Genomic DNA, 18,039 nt, shown 5'->3' with positions numbered 1-18,039 from the left:
TTTAGAACCAGACTGAGGTCATGTGTATCTAAAGCTTTTCTAATCTAGCTGTTTGTCCTGTGGCCTTCAAAGGTGTGGCTTGTTTCGTTTTGAATGAGTCAGTGAGTCTGAAAAAGGGTGGTTCGTTTCCATCTAGGGCGTATTGCCGTATCATAGGCACTGTCTTTCTTAGTGTGGGCTTTAGTCTTGCAGAGCTAGATGTTTATTTTTAATACTTTTCTCATCTGAACCAGACCACTACAAACTTTGACTGACTTATGATTTGATTCAGTAACCACTCTAATGGATTTAGGATTCGTAGTGGTGACTCCTGAGTTTGTGCGTCTAATTGAGTGATTCATTAAAAGAATCAACTTGTAAGAATCACTTGCTTGTGAATCAGAGTACACCTTAAATCTAACCAATAGTGATGACCAGTGATGGAAATAACACAGTTATAAATAAGTGTCATTATTAACAGCATTATTTATTTTTTCAGTAACAAGTAATCAAATGAATTACTGTTTCCTCCTTTAAAATGCCGTTATTGTTATTGACAATAACATTTCCGCATTGTGTTTATCTTCTGAGGTAAATTCTGGCTTATTCCTCTGAGTGCTTCTTCTTCCAGAAACGAAAGATGAACTTGATGAATGTTCACATCTGTTTACGAAGGTGATGTGGGCTTTAAAAAAAAAAAAAAACTAATAAACAAATAAAACTAAGCCCTTTGCGGTTTCAAAATTGAGTATTTTTTAGACTTTTCGACGTAGTCATCAAGAAAAAAACTAGACAGACCGCATCGGGTTAACCCAGAGGGTTAACAGTGTTGCTGTGGGATGTTTTTCATGTCTGCGGGTTGAGGTGACCCCAAATGCATGTTATTTAGCCCCTGGAAGGTGTCTTCCCGCAGCATATTTTGACTTTTTTTTTTTTTTTTTTTTTTTTAAGTAACACAATAGTTACTTTCCCTGGTAATTAGTTACTTTCATAATGATGTAACTCAGTTACTATTTGTGAGAAGTCACTAGTAGCTATAACTAATTACTTTTTTAAAGTAACGTTCCAAACACAGGTGATGACAAAAGCAAAAGTGCAAAAAATGCATTTACTCAAGCAACCATGCCATTTTAGCTTGCTTTTGCAAGTGTATGAGCTCTTTTATCGTGACTTGTGTTCACAATAAAAGTTGTGCAGTGCTGTACCAGGTGGGCTACCAAGCAAGTTTACTTCGTCAGGAAAGCCATATATATATGGAGCTGTTTAAATGAAGCAAATGTCAAACAAGGTCATAACAAGGAACTGCAATTAAATAAGTCTTTATAAATCAGTTGTTTGCCTCACAATTAAAATGTGTGTATACTTCCTCTAGTGTTCAGTTTCAATTGCAGTGAATTGTTTGTGTAGGTACCTTTTTGTAGTTTTGCAAAAATATAGTTTAAGGCATGCTTTTCTACTGAGTCTAGATTGATTATTATTTTTTTAAAACCTCTTTTAGTGCAGACTGCAGTCTCACAACCCTGGTCTAATGTTAAATTCTGGCTTATTCCTCTCAGCGTGTCTTCCAGAAACGAAAAGTAGCCAAGATGAACTTGCTGAATGTTCACGTTTGTTTACGGAGGTGATGTCGGATTTACCTACATCTCTTTGTGGCTCACATGAAAAGCAGAGCCACTCATGGGCGTGATTACATTAGAGAGAGTTTAAATAGGGAAAACTGGAGTTCACGTTGGTATCATACGGATTACTTTATCAGAGAATATTTGTTTTTGACCTAACTTCGTTTAAAAGTAGACCTTTCAAGCTTTGTATACATATTTCTCATGTCTGTGAGGCAGGTATTCACAGAGATTTAGGTTGTTTTATGTATGTTTCTGTGAAGGGAGGTGATGGAGATCGAGACAGCAGAGAGCGGACAGTGTTTATTTACAAAAGCACATTGTTTTGTTGTTATTATGACTATACACAAATAAATGTATACCCTTTGCAGTTTTGAAATGGAATATCTTTTAGACTTAATATTGGGGGGAATATTAGAATTTTTTTTTTTTTAATTACCTTCCCCTAGGTAATTATATGATGATGTAACTCAGTTACTACTTGTGAGAAGTGAACAGTAACCATAACTAATTACTAATTACGCGCCGTTAGTGGGTGTGATTACATTAGAGAGAGTTTAGACGGGTAAAACTGGAGCTTGCGTTGGTATCATACAGATTACTTTATTAGAGAATATTTGTTTTTGACGTGACTTACTTTATTGAAAGTGCACATTTCAAGCATTCTATAGATATATTTCTCATGTCTGTGAGGCAGGTATTCACAGAGATTCAGGTTGTTTTATTTACATGTCTGTGAAGAGAGGTTATGGAGACCGAGACAGCAGACAGCACCCTGTTTAGTTTACTTATTTTGCAAAAGCACATTGTTTTCTTGTTACTATGACTACACACAAACAAAAGTAGACCCTTTGCAGTTTCAAAATAAAGTATTTTTAGACTTTTCATGGTCATCAAGAAAAAACGAGACAGACCGCAGAAGGGTAACAGTGTTGCCACGGGATGTTTTTCATGTCCGTAGGTTGAAGCGACCCAAGTAGCGTGATATTTAGCCCCTGGAAGGTGTCTTTTACGTTGTCCCACAGCAACAGTAAAATAGTGTAGTTTAATGTATAATAGTTACTTTCCCTGGTAATTAGTTACTTTTTTTAATGATGTAACTCGGTTACTAACTCAGTTCCTATTTGTGAGAAGTAACTAGTAACCATAACAAAAGCAAAAGTGAGATAAAAATGCATTTACTGAAGCAACTATGCCATTTTAGCTTGCTTTTGCAAGTTTATAAGCTCCTTTTATCGTGACTTGTGTTCACAATAAAGGTTGTGCAGTGCTGTACCAGGTGGGCTACCGAGCAAGTTTACTTTGTCAGGAAAGCCATAAATATGGAGCTGTTGTCAAACAAGGTCATAACAAGGAACTGCAATAAAATAAGTCTTTATTAATCAATAGTTAGCCTCATAATTAAAATGTGTATATACTTCCACTAGTGTTCAATTTCAATTGCAGTGAATTATTTGTATAGGTACGTTTTTGTAGTTTAAGGCATGCTTTTCTTCTGAGTCTAGATTGGTTGTTATTTTTTTAAAACCTTTTTTAGTGCAGACTGCAGTCTCACAACCCTGGTCTAATGCAGTGATTTTCATGCATTTAAATGTGGCTTCAGCGTCCAGCTACTTTTCGGGGCCACTGTATGCTTAAATTGTGCATGGATGTCGTTGAGCGTCACCATGGAAATGGACACAATAACCCCCCAGATGTCTCTGTTTACGGAATCGAGGTCAGAGGCTAGCGCAGTTATCCTGGGAGAGACGAGAGACAAGAGTTTACCACTGCTAGCTCAGCTCCAGCTAACATATGTCCTGGAAAGTGGCGTTAGCATTGCTCATGCCAGTACCTAGATTACGCCACAAGACCATAATCCTTCTCTCGCTGGCAAAGCCACATCAGTAAATCCTACAAATACTCATTATTTTTCCTGGTGGAGATCCTTAGCTGGCCCTTCACCCAGGCAACGTTGCGAACCAGCATGCGCTTGGGTGGGAAGCGCTCTTGAATGCCCCTTCCTGTGATCAGACACGGCGATTACTACCCAGTGGCTATAACAGATTAAAGAGCCATCAGAGGCCTGTAATTACAACCCTGCTTCTTTGGCCTTGAGTTCCATCTGTTCTATTGCATGAAAGAATTGACACAAAGGACACACACTTTGAACTCTTTAAAGGGCCAGTCACCCAAAAATGGAAATTGTCAACATGTACTCATCCACATTTCATTCCAAATGTGACTTTCTTTCACTTTAGAGAAGGACGGAACACAGACGAATGCAACAGATGGCTCCATCTGGAGACAGGATCTTTAAAATAACTTTTTAAAAAACAAGACAAGTACTGAACTCCTGTGTATCCTTACTATGATTATGATGATAATATCCAAGCACCACTATATGATCGGGTAACTGCGAAACCTGTCATTTTGTCCTTAAGAAAAGTCATACAATGTTTTTAAGAAAATAGTTTTCCCCTACAAACTTCTTAGAATTTATCTTTATCTAAATGATTTCTTAAGAATTCTAATAATTTGGTAACTTGGACTTTCATTCTAACTTTTTATTTTTTGCTTCATGAGAATGCAAGTAACACAGGCTTGGAACAGTATGAGTCAGAGATGACAGCATATTCATTTTTGGACATAGTATGTCTGTAAAGGTTAGTTCGCACTGCCTAAGAGAATACCAAGTTTGTTGAGTCGGTGTGTTTAAACACTTTTCTTGTTTGTTGGGTTGGTGTGAAAATGACAGTATGTTTCCTGTCGTTCTAAATATAACAGCTGACAGAATGTTTGCGGGCCATTTGTTAGGGTGAACTGGCCAGAATTATGAATGCAGAACTGACTAATTGGTGGGTTGCCCAAATGACTAATTCACTAATTGGTCTTAAAGGGATATTCCAAATATGTCTTCCTAGATGTATGTGACTTCCTGTCTTCAGTTAAATAAAAAGACTTTTTGAAAAAAAAAAATATATATATTTTAAGTAAATATGGTGCAAATGAATAAGCACCACAATTATTTATTTTGTTTTTAGGGGTGCACTAGAACATGCTCTCATGCTTGGTGGTTCGAAAAACGCATTATTGTTTACATTTTTTTTACATTATTACAAAAGCTTTCTTCCCAGCCTGGCTCAAATGGCTCGGGTTTAATGAAGGCCCACCCTCCGAAAATGTGAAACAAAATGTGTTGTGATTGGTTAGCAGTCCCACTGCGTTGTGATTGGCGAACAGCTTAGACGGCGTTTCAGTCCTGCCACGCCCCTTCCAAAAGCAGCAAGTTCTTCTGTGTACAACTGTTAGCGCAAGATAGATTAAAGTGATTCTTATGTGTTAAATATGGATTTTTTTTATTTTTATTTTTTTTACAAAAACACAACGGTTCGCTACAGGAGGCTTTTATTTAAAAAAAAAAAAAAAAAACTAAATATCTCCCTTTGGAGTGGACTTTGAGATTTGTAACTTTGTAGATGTTTTTTTATGCCCAAACGTTTGCACCACACACTGACTAAAAAAAAAAAAAAAAAAGCATAATAGGACCCCTTTAACTCTCCAAAAAGCACATATAGTCATAATGAAAGTAATTTCACTGGATGAATCAGTGTCTTCTGAAGTGAAATGATAGTTGTAAATAAGAAATAAAAATACTATATTAAATACATTTTAAACTCTAAACCATCTGTTCATCCTCTGGGGTTTTAAAAAAAAGCTGGTTACTAATTTGTGTTGTTACTGTTAACTATAGTTAAAGGGATAGTTTACCCAAAAATGAAAATTCTGTCTCACCCTTGTGTCGTTCCAAACCCGTAAGACCTCCGTTCATCAACACAAATTAGGATATTTTTGATCAAATTCAAGAGCTTTTTGACCTTGCATAGACAGCAATGCAACTACCACGTTTAAGGCCCAGAAAGGTAGTAAGGATATTGTTAAAATACTCAATGTGACATCAGTGGTTCAACCTTAATTTAATGAAGCTAAGAGAATACTTTTTGTGTGCAAAGAAAACAAAAACAACAACTTTATTTAACAATTTCTTCTCTTCCGCATTAGTCCCGCATTAGAGTACGGCGACGCGAGAAGAAATTGTTGAACAAAGGCGTTATTTTTGTTTTCATTGCGCACAAAAAGCTTAACCACTGATGTCAAATCGATGTCCTTACTACCTCAGATTTCATCAAAAATATCTTTATATGTGTTCCGAAGACAAACAAAGATCTTATGGGTTTGGAATGACATAAGGGTGAGAAAATAATGACAGAATTTTCATTTTTGGGTGAACATTCCCTTTAAGACTATTAAAATTGATTTTGTTAGAGGAATTAATTCACGGGGGGTGAATTATAAAAAAATATATAAATGCTAAATTAAAAACAAAAATCAACTACCCTACCAGAATTTGTAATGTTTTTTTAAAGTCTCTTCTGCGAACCAAGCCTGCATGTATTTTAACCCAAAGTACAGCAAAAACAGTACAATTTTGAAATGTTCTTTTCTTTTCTAAGTGAAAACATTTTAAAATGTAATTTACATTTATATCTGTATTTTAGATCAAATAAACGCAGGCTTTGTGAGCAAATCTTACTGTTCAGAAACTTTTGATGTTTGGTAGTGTAACTAAAATTCATTTTAATTGATTTAAATGACAAACAAAAACATAATAAACATATATTAAATAAACCTATATTAAAAATATTAAAACTCAAACTAAAATGTAAAATATCAATAAACTCTACAATAGTTTATAAATGATACTAAAACCTGATTATGATCTTTGTATGCATTTTTAATGGGCTGTATTATTGTATTATTTTTCTAAGAAAAGAATTTTCACTTTTGGGTGGACTATCCCTTTAAGGAAACCCTGAGTAATCAGACTGGTTTCAGCACTTATTAGAGGACGGTTATGTTGCTTAAGGCGTCACAGCAAACTGTCTAAAATCAAATGCACCTACTAAATAAAGCAGCGCTGTTACAAATATTGAAAGTGAAAGAAAAAATATAGTAGCACTTCAACTGCTGTTATTAGTGTTGGGCGATATGCTCAATTTTCATATCGCCCTATCGTCAGCCTGAGAGATCGCCGATACACGATACTATCGTGCTAATTTAATTACAGTATCTATGTACTAAATTCCTTATTCGTTTTGTAAAGGTAGACTTTCTTTTGGCATATGATTAAATTGTGCGTGTACAGAGCGCTGACTGTAATTCTACCGGAGTTGTTCAAGTTACTTTCGGTTTCATTCTCTGCTGTCGTCAGTGAGTGAGTTGTAAATGTGCGTGCCAGAATGTAAATGAATGAATCTTTCTTTACCCGTCATATTGCGATCATATTACCGCTGTATGTCTGACCGACGACGTTATCATCAGGTGATGTTGTAGTTCAGTTCATATTGGATGTGAAGAAGTGATGCGCGTGTAATTCACGTGTGTATGTTTAGCGCCATCTGATCGCATCGTAATTTTAATTAACGCCTATAGACGTTACTGAGATGAATGTTTATGTTTACTATATACAGACTGATTATGATACATCGTAATTAATTCAGCCTGAACCAGGTTTTACTACCTCTGTTATCCTAATGAATGCAATGCTAATATAATATAACACTCCCTTTAGAATCAGTTAATGTACCACCATACTGTATGATGAAAATCTCCCATTTTAACTGCACGAGTTGCGTTAAGGCGCTGTGGCCTCTCTATGCGTGTGTTTATACCGCGGAAAGTTTCTGAAGCATCCTAGAACAGACTCTTTGTGCTGCATTGCTAAAGTTAAGTTCTTTGTTGACGGATAATAATAATAATCGTCTAACTATCGTCAAAGGCATCAGCAACAGGCGATATCTCTGACTATCGTCGATACACGATACAATCGTCTATCGGCACAACCCTAGCTGTTATCATTAGTTTTGAATTAGGTATCATAAACTAACAATGAGTAACATTTTGATGGCATTTACTAATCTAGGTTACTGTTAACTTGATTGTTAAATCATGTTTGTTCACAAAACATAACCTAATCTTCATTTATACAGCTTGAAAAACAAGTGGATTAGTTTATTGTAATGGTGAACTAGTCTCATAGCTGCCACTACACCCACAAACACAAACTCTTGGATGGTGTCGTATCCCTTTACCTCTTCCTGTCAGAGAGGGGGCGTCTTCACAAGGGTTACGCGGTGTTAATAAGGGACATTCCTAGCATTTTTTTCGCCTGATATTCCGAGTACATTTCCCTCAGGATATGTATTACAGAGGAGTGAGCTTGGCTGTCAGCACTAACGGTAATCCAAACAAATCTCCACATTCTGCTCTCGAAGAGGAGAGCGTTTTGACTTGTTCTTCAGCATGGAGATGAATTCACTGGAAGTGGAACCATTTTATTGGATGCACATCTCAAACTGTTCTTCAAGGCCAGAAAGAAATTAATTCAGAATGCCAAAACGCTTTGCGGCCCCGTCCAAGTACTACCTCAGACCTGATTATGTCCAACAAAAGTGTCCAAGAGAGCTACTGTTCCTTCCTGTGGTCTCCTACATCCCTCCAGTGTGCAGGGTGGAGCGTCCCTCTTGATACTCGGACTCTTCTCTAGGGAGGAAACGTGGGCTTTTCCTTCCTGTGCACTTAGAACCAGAACCAGGAACAGCTCGTTATTATAGAATTATAGAAATGAGCCTTAAGAATGTTCTGGGTTTATCTTAAAAAGGACTGCATTGGTTACTTGTAATGGTAGTATTAGTCTAGCCTCGTCATTGGTCAGATCAAGGCTGTATCTTGTCGATAGACTTCTCACTGACTTACAGGATGTTGCTTTGGAATTTCAGCGATTTGTTGGTGGGAAGTTGCCATTTTAACGCAATTCACCCAATAATCTAAAAGGTCATTTTAAATGTGTTATCCATTGTTCAGCGAGAAAGTGTTGCGTTTCGCCCCTCCACCTTTCGCCTTTTCTTATCTCCGGGTGTTTGTGTCTGACCATAGAGGAGATAAAAAGAGATTGATACTGTCTTCTGGGAACTTGCCTTTCGTGGGAAGGTTTTGGAGGTTTCTGAAGACACCAATCAAACATTGTTTCCGTGTGAAATGTCCTTCAGATAAAGCTGTTTTTCTAAAGATCTGCGCGGTTAGCCTTGATGGGCCTGTGTGAGAGTAGTGCTTTATTCGTCAAAAAGGGCAGATGGTTATTTATGTTTTCGTAAGAGCAAGTATGGAAAGAAATTTAACAGCTGGACCAGAACTAATGACTCCTGTTTCTGACAAGACCATTTCTGTTACGCCAACACACATTTGCTTTATCAGCTCTCACAGTCTGAGTTCTTGAAGGATCGGGTCCAAAGGCCAATGGCAAATAAGATTGTCCACGATTAAAAAAAGATAAATTCAAGTTCTCATGTTGCTTATGTTGGTTTCATAAAATTAATTGTTTTCGAAAATGTTTACAGTATTCATACTGATGCTTTAGAAGGAAACACGAAGCATTAAAGGAACACTCCACTTTTTTGGAAATAGGCTCATTCTCCAACTCCCCCCGAGTTAATAAGTTGAGTTTTACCGTTTTGAAATCCATTCAGCCGTTCTCCTGTTCTGGCGATATCAATTTTAGCATAGCTTAGCATAGATCATTGAATCCTATGAGACCAATAGCATCACGTTCAAAAATGATCGACGAGTTTCCATATATGTCCTATTTAAAACTTGACTCTTCTGTAGTTATATCGTGTACTAAGACCAGCAGAAAATGTAAAGCTGCGATTTTCTAGGCCGATAAGATTAGGAACTACACTCCCATTCTGGCGTAATAGTCAAGGAAGTTTGCTGCCGTAATATGGATGCAGCAGGCGCAGTAATATTACGCAGCGCCTGAAATTAGTTCCCAGCTAGGTTAGCATTTGCACATGTGCTGCGTGATGTTACTGCGCCTGCTTCGGCCATATTACGGCAGCAAACTTCCTTGACTATTACGCCGGAATGGGAGTGTAGTTCCTAATCTTATCAGCCTAGAAAATCGCAGCTTTACATTTTCCGTCGGTATTAGTACACGATATAACTACAGAAGAGTCAAGTTTTAAATATGAAAAATATCGCAACTCGATGATCATTTTTTAACGCGATGCTATTGGTCTAATAGGATTCAATGATCTATGCTAAGCTATGCTAAAAGTGATATCGCCAGAACAGGAGAACCGCTGAATGGATTTCAAAACGGTAAAACTCAACTTATTAACTCTGGGGGAGTTGGAGAATGAGCCTATTTCCAAAAAAAGTGGAGTGTTCCTTTAAGAGCCGGTGGTGAAAACTTTGAATTTGAAGATCAGGGTAAATTTTACTTATTTTGTCTTCTGGGAAGTAGCTTCTGAAGGGCAGTACTAAATGGAAAAAAAAACAAAACCATGATATTTAGGCAAAATATGAAAAATTTACATAGCTTCATTATGTTCAAAAGTTTTCACCTCTGGCTTTAATGCATAGTTTTTCCTTTTAAAGCATCAGTAAGCTTTTAAACCTTCTGTAATAGTTGTATATGAGTCCCTCAGTTTCCTCAGTGTTAAAAGATGGATCTCAAAATCATACAGTCATTATTGGAAAGGGTTAAAATACAGAAAAATGCTGAAAAACCGAAGAATATGTGGGACCTGAAAGATTTTTCTGAAGAACATTAGGCAGTTTAACTGTTCAGGACAAACAAGGGACTCATGAACAACTATCACTAAAAAAAACAAAAAAAAAAACAGCTGTTGATTATTCTAGTAACAACATGGTATTAAGAATCAAGTGTATGTAAACTTTTGCACAAAGTAATTTATATAATTTTAACTCTTATTTTCTCTTGTGGATTGTATGTAAATTTCTTTTATGGGAAATATTTTATTCAGGTCAGTACTACTACTACATAAAAAAAAAAAAAACATACATTTTGTATGATCCCTCTTATTTTTGTAAAATAATTAACATTTTGCATATTCTGTGAAAGTTTTGACCTGAACTGTATCATTTTAAAGAAATCTTTAAAAGAAATATCTCTAAAATGGTGTTATGTAACCATACAGTAGAATACTTTTCAAACGTTTGGGGTCGGTATTGTATTTTATTTTATTATTTTAAGAAATAATTAATACTTTTTATTTAGCAGTAATGCATTAAACTGACCAGTTGAAAAAAAAAAAAAGACTTTTAATTTCTCAAACAATCCAAATCTAAAGCAAATCAGCATGTTAGAATGATTTCTGAAGATTAAACACTGGCTGCTAATAATACAACTATGCCATCACAGGAAAAAAATATGTAATATTATATTCAAATATATCCTAAACAGTTCCCCCTTTTTTTTTTTTTTTTTCAAAAATGTTAAACTTTTTTACTGTTTTTAATCAAATATTATTAATTTATAAAATCTAAATTAAATATTATTTATTTATTTTATTGCCTTGCATTTATTTATTTATTTTTTTGTGCTAAAATCTTGTCATTAAAAAAATGAAAAAAGATCCGATTTTTTTTTTTTTAAAGACCTTGTTGACCTTAGACCAGTCATGAGGTTCTGCAGGGGTTTCTTAGTTTCTTCATTGCAATTTCTGGACTGTTTTATCATCTTGACTTCAGGCGTCCAAAAGTTATAATATTTGTATGTCTGAATTGCATGTTTAATATATTTTTGAAAACATCAAAATGGACTTTTGTGTGGGCAAGCACCACTGACATTTTCTTGAAAACATTCAAAAATCCTTTTATCCGCCTTACACATGTACATTTCTGTTAGCCGGATATGGACTATGAGATTTGCAGATGCCTCATAGGGAAAATTCAATCAACACAACAGCCATAAAGCAGTATTACAAGATTCTGATAACAGTACCGTACATCCAGACTCGAAATGGGCCAAATGTTCTGTTTAAAAGATATGAGATTACAACCTGCCTTTATGGCACATTCAATCCTTTTTAAGTTGTCTTTGGAGAACGTTGAATCCTGTTCGTACAGCTTGTTCAGCACCATTAAAAAGAAGTCTGAATCTCTCTGGACAAGGGTTTAAGATGTTCAGCTTTTCTAAACGTTTCTCTAAACTACAGTGTAGCCAAGAGAGAAGCGCACTTATTTTCAAGCTTTATGTGTGAGTTCCACTGTTTTTAAAGCAAACCCTGGGATGTACTGTATATCTCTAGTGTAACAATGTCCATTTCTCTTGCCAAACACTTGCTAAAAATAGTCTGACTTTTGACCGAAGAACAGCTCTGCTCCTTGTTTCAGTGGAACATCTGTAAAACAATATTATTGCATACCTTCACCACATCATTTGCAATGGGGAATGCCTGTAGAGCTGTAGCCCCCATGTGAAAATGTCTTCTTGTGTATGTATTTAATACAGACCGAATGTCTTCTCTAACATACCGCTGCTGTTTTATCTCTCTCTGGAGGAAGAAGCAGTTTTTCGTTCTTTCAGGCAGGAATTCTACAACACATCTGGTCCATATATTCCATCCAAACAAGTCCAGGCTATTTAATATTTAATGTGTGATAAAACAAAATGTTTTCTCTTTTCACAAAGTCTTAATTTCTCAAGTTTTATTAAATATTATCAATAAAAAGTGCAAACAGAATTGCATTGCATGTATCGGAATTTGAAGGCTTCTCTGAAGGTCTTGCATGACAGAGAGTTTACCTCAGTGATATCTTGGTGTACCACAGAGGTAGGCCAAAAGGAGAAGTGAGAAAATACCACAATTGAAAATAACAAGAGTTTCGTTTCTATGTGGTTGTGGTTGATGCAGATTTTTAGTTTCATCCTGTTTGTTTCAGAAGGGCTTTGCTGTTTTAATTGTTTTAAGCTCCACAGTGTAGGTGAAAGATATTATTCCTGCAGTTTTTTTTTTTGTTTTTTTTTTGAGTTGACTGATAACTGATATAAAGAAGCTGTTTTATTGACAGACACAATATTCATTCTTATTCTAAATCATTTTAAACTATCTTGAGGCCCCCTTGGACATTTACTGAGGCCCCCTAGTAGGCCCCACCTGGTTGAGAACCACTAGATTAAGTAGAAAATTGTGATTTGTTTGCAAAAATTTGCTTACTGTGTTCACCCACCTTGACAGGAAATTGAAGATACCACAGCAGTAGTTAATCAAACTATGCCTTAGCAGTCTACAAGAAAGGAAATGTTTGTTTCTGATGACTCCAAATGTGTGAAACAAATTCAAACACAGTACGTAGCACCGTACCCCTGAAAATATCACATTTTACAGTTTTGTTTGAATTTTTGTTTGCTTACTAACTACCAAAGTAGCAAATTTGGTCAAATCCAGTGACCTGACCTTTGCTTTGCTTACTGTAGCAACTTTGTACCCTGTAAACGTGACTTTGCTTTCACCCTGTCTGAATAAAAACTTGCATACACTCTTAAAAATAAAGGTGCTTTAAAAGGTTCTTTGCAGTGATGCCATAGGAGAACCATTTTTGGTTTCACAAAGAACCATTCAGTGAAAGGTTCTTTAAAAAAAACATCTCTTTCTACCTTTTTATAATCTGAAGAACCTACAAAAACCTTTCGTGAAACAGAAATGTCCTTCAGATGTTACAGATTCTTTATGAAACCATTTAGACAAAAAAGGTTCCTTTGTGGCATTGCGAAGCACCTTTATTTTTAAGAGTGTAGTTTGTCTCTTGACAGTTTGGAATGATTTTAGCCAGTTATTTTGGTTTAGATATATCTGAGACGGTCCGTAGGCAGTTTGTAGGAGGTCTGTGGGAGTGCTGTCTGAGGCTGAGACTCTATGTACGTTTATTTAATAAGCGAATGCAGTTATTGTGAACATGTGAATTAAGGTGTTTTTCTGACCTTGACCTGCAGGCACAGGATAAGAGGAAAGCCTTGGAGGAGACCAAAGCCTACACCACCCAGTCTCTGGCAAGCGTGGCCTATCAGATCAATGCCTTAGCCAACAATGTCCTGCAGTTGCTGGATATCCAGGCCTCGCAGCTGCGCAGGATGGAGTCCTCCATTAACCACATATCTCAGGTCAGATGCGTTCGCTTTTTAATATATCTTTCTCTCGATTCTCATTTCCCTTGCTTTGTCCGTGTCGGTCTAGAGATTTCATTAGTTGGTTCTTTTCTTTAAGGACTGTCTCCATGTGAATGAATGTCTGTCTCTCACAGTGACTGACTAGTTAATATCTGTCTCGTTTTCGGGTCGCCTCTATTGTCCACCATTTCTCTTTCTTCTTTGCATAAGTGTCTCTATAGCTAATTCGGTCATCATGGAGACGCAAAACTCTCCTTATTCCACTTCCATATGATGCTGTTAGTTGCTACAGGCTTTAGTCAAACCCACTAGTTGCTAGTTCTGTTGAAATAGGTCTGTGGCCTCTGGCCATAAGACAGCTGCGCTAATATTTAGAACAACACAAGGTGACTCAGAGTGTATTTAAAGAACAACGATGTACTCAAAATGGAGAAAAAAAATCCTATTTCCCCCAAAAATGTTTCAAATATCACAATGTAAGTGACTCCCATTAAGGTGGATCTGCGAAAACAACTAACATCGTTGTATTATGCATGCCATGCCAGTAGTTGGCGATATCACTTTGTAAAGAAACACTACACACCTGCCCACATACCTATAGACTGAACACACAGCATGCATGCATGTTATATGCATTACCGTTTTCACAAATTTGTGTTTTTGTAGTTTATGTGGAGACGGTAATTTTCAGGCCCCCAAAACATTATGTAAGCTAACAGCCAAAATGCATTAAAGTTTTCAGTTTTTATTTAAAAATCATGCGGTGTAAACACCATATTTAAACATCTCTTCATTGTAGTTACGCAACAATAAATCAATGCAGATTCGATTTGTGGGTTGATTCTGAGATTTTTAGAAGGAATTCTCTCTCGAATTGATTCTGAGCTTACTTTTGAACAGCAGATGGCACTACATGCTTTAGAAACAGCCGTACTCTGCTTGCTTCCAATTCCTTACACACACTTGAACCTAAAAAAATCATTCATGAAGTTCGAAAAGGTTAAAGTGAATTACAAAGGTGTTCACCCTGGTGAAAAAAACAGCTAAAACCAGCCTAGGCTGGTTGGCTGGTTTTAGCTGGTCATAGCTGGAAGGCAGGCTGGTTTTAGAGGGGTTTTGGCCACTTTTCCAGCCTGGCCAGGCTGGTCAGGCTGGTCTTAGCTGGTCAGGCTGGGAAACCACCAGCTAAAACCAGCCTGAACAGCCTGGCCAGGCTGGGAGACCAGCTTAAACCAGCTACTTCCATCTTAAACCAGCTAAGACTAGCCAACCAGCCTAGGCTGGTATTAGCTGTTTTTTTTCAGCAGGGCACAGTGGGCTGTGTTTACATTAATCTCATGTCATATAAGCATTCTGAGCCAAAGTGTAAGTGCATTTAACCACTTACATAACATATGTGACCCTGGACCACAAAACCAGTCTTAAGTCGCTGGGGTATATTTGTAGCAATAGCCAAAAATACATTGCATGGGTCAAAATTTTTGATTTTTCTTTTATGCCAAAAATCATTAAGAAATTAAGTAAAGTTCATGTTCCATGAAGATTTTTTGTAAAATTCCTACTGTAAACATATCAAAATGTAATTTTTGATTTGTAATATGCATTAAGAACCTAATTTGGACAACTTTAAAGGTGATTTTCTCAGTCTTTTTGATTTTTTTTGCATCCTCAGTTTTCTGATGTATCTCAGTCAAATATTGGCCCATCAATAGAAAGCTTATTTATTGAGCTTTCATATGATGTATAAATCTCAGTTTTGTCAAATTTAACCTTATGACTGGTTTTGTGGTCCAGGGTCACATATATCAGTGCTCTTCTTCGTGAGCGTTTGAGTGTGCGGTTAAACTAGATTAGAGCACCATCTGCTGTTAAAAACTAAGCTCAGAATCAATTCCAGAGAGAATCACGATGCATTTGGAAAATCTCTGAATCGAACCACAAATTCTACATCAATTTATTGTTGCAGATGTTGAAATATGCAATTAAGGTGACCCGATTGCTGCAAACGCACAATATTCACCTCAGTCGCGTCTTCCAAACAAGTTTAAAAAAATGTAATTCAAGCCGGAAATTTAAAAGCATGATGTGTTGTCGCGCAAACAAATAAACGAAGAGCTTATTGACACTTTAACATTTGGTTAAATTGACTTTGGTAGCAGTCGGTACTGAAATTTTAAAAACGTCCATTTCCTGCTAACCTTTTGCGCTGTTGAGGCGATTCTTAAACAACGCTGATTAGGCATAGTGTTCATGCACTCAACAGATATGACTGATTGGCTACAATGATCAGCGCTTCATGCTGTTCACCAAGCACTCACACAAGCACAATGGGAGCATTTGAAAGCCACGTCTACCAGCTGATCGTCTATGTGCAGATATGCAGATAGCCAATCGCAGTCATATCTTTTGAGCGTGTTAGCACTATGGATAATCAGCGATGTTTAAAGGGGCAAAACACACACAGTTTCAGCCAATCTCATGTTAATCTTGAGTACCTATAGAGTAGTACTGCATTCTTGATATCTCCAAAAAGTCTTTAGTTTTATCATATTTACAAAAGAAATATACAGCTTTACAATACTCTCTGAAAACAGCCAAGCTCCTGGAGGCACACCGTGGGCGGAGCTAAAGATTGACAATAACTCGCGCGCTGATTGCCAACAAAACACAGACATTTGATGCTGTTTCACTTACCAGCTGCAGTTCTAAATCATGAACGGGATCTTTTATACTTGGGACCGCTCCATCTTTCAGTATCAAACGATGTGTAAATCCAGCATCAAACTGGGCCGTTTATAAAACGTTCGTCAACAAACACACTTGCAAAACTCTGTTTCTGCCCGGAAAAACAAACTGCGTCTACTGTTCACGTGACGCTGGGTTCTTCAGGAAGCTGAGCAAGGTTATTTTTGCCTTACAACCAAAACAACACTTCTTTAGAGACATTCTTCCTGAGTGAGATCCGTGCAACAGTGCAGCCGAATGAAGCACGTTGATGAGTGCGCTCTTGCGCTCGCTCTGGTCGATGTGTGCGCTAGGGCTGCACGATTAATCGCATGAGATTGTGAGGCGCGCTTAGTCAATGAAGCCGGTACTTTGATTAGTAGTAAATCTCCATCACGTGCGTTCAGCTGGAGCGGCAATTAATACACAGAGCCATAAATCACTGACAAGCTATGCCAAATCACGCTCAAAATCGCAATCGATTTATCGTGCAGCCCTAGTGTGCACAGGCACGCTTTTCCAGGAGAAATGCTCATACAAGCAGTTCCACCCTTCAGGGCGTCATGAGGAGCCATGATCAAAAAAAAAAAAAAACTTTCTGAAACTTGTAAAAAAGTGTGTATTTGGCACAGAAATACCTATCATTTTTTGAAACTTTGGTCATATTTAGCATGGGAATCCAACTCTTTAACAGTTTAAATAACTTAACATGCATGAAACAGCATTGGACCCCCCCTTTAAGAATCGGTTCAACTGTGCTCAAATATTAACAGGAAATGGACGTTTTTACAATTTCAGGTAACCGATGTCAGTATTTTTGACAACACTACATAAAACATTCAACAATCAAGTCATCACAATGCATTCTGTATTTAATTGTCCACAAAGGATAGATGCAATTATTATTTTCCAAAATGAAGTATTTTTACAAGTAGCATAATATGCTGCTGACTGTTTGCAGCAGTGGAAGTAGTTAGACAAGTTATGTCTTTCTCACCCCCGTAGCACAAACCCTGCCCTCATTGAAGCACTAAACCAAGAATTACTAGACTGATATAATCTGCCAATCACATTAGAGCTTTAATCGGCAGATGTTGATGGGATAAATCGGCGTACAGTGGAGTGTATTTTCAGGTCTCGTCTCCATTCATATGTGTGTCTGGGAATGACAGTGGGCTTTATGAATGGCTCTAAGACTGGCTCATTAAGATGCTCAACAGAGGCCTGTTCTCTCTTCACACAGCCTCCGCTTACAGTGTCAACCATGATTCTTTCCAAAGATGGAGATGAGAATAATGGCATGGTTATGTTAAAAACAGGGTGCTGTCTGTGAGCTAGCTTTGTGTTGTAGCATGTTGTACCAAAGGTGGGGGAAAAACTTATTCAGTGATGCATCAGTATTCTGAATCACTCCACAGAAAACAGAGGTGGAGTGCCATGCTTTGCTTGCTGCCAATTCCACACACACGCGCACACACACACACACACAAAATTCCTTAAGGAAGTATCTTCCACAAAGTTTGGAAAAAAATCAAGTTAATTACTTGGGAAAAACAGGATTTGATGCACAGGATTTGCACTCCATGCCATAATGCCATGTTGACCATTACTGCTGCACACTACATACTTGGTTAGTGGTTAGTGTGTGTTGTGTGCTGTTAGTTGTGCAAAACCTGTTGACACATCATGTTTCTAGAGGTCCAC

The 18,039-nt window shown here is 37.1% G+C and overlaps 1 protein-coding gene across 1 annotated transcript in view; it reads left to right on the top strand.

Moving 5' to 3' along the window:
• LOC141300010 (abl interactor 1-like) overlaps positions 1-17,668 on the top strand; it is a 25,860-nt gene extending 8,192 nt beyond the window's left edge. The window contains exons 2-3 of the mRNA XM_073830310.1: positions 13,438-13,605; positions 17,579-17,668. Of these exons, the coding sequence (XP_073686411.1) occupies positions 13,438-13,605; positions 17,579-17,668 (258 nt within the window). The remainder of the gene's footprint in view (positions 1-13,437; positions 13,606-17,578) is intronic.
• The last annotated feature ends 371 nt before the right edge of the window (positions 17,669-18,039 follow it).

The sequence above is a fragment of the Garra rufa genome, chromosome 24 (assembly GCF_049309525.1).
Source record: "Garra rufa chromosome 24, GarRuf1.0, whole genome shotgun sequence".
In the NCBI taxonomy this organism is placed as follows: Eukaryota; Metazoa; Chordata; class Actinopteri; order Cypriniformes; family Cyprinidae; genus Garra; species Garra rufa.
This window is presented reverse-complemented; position numbering and strand designations above follow the sequence as displayed.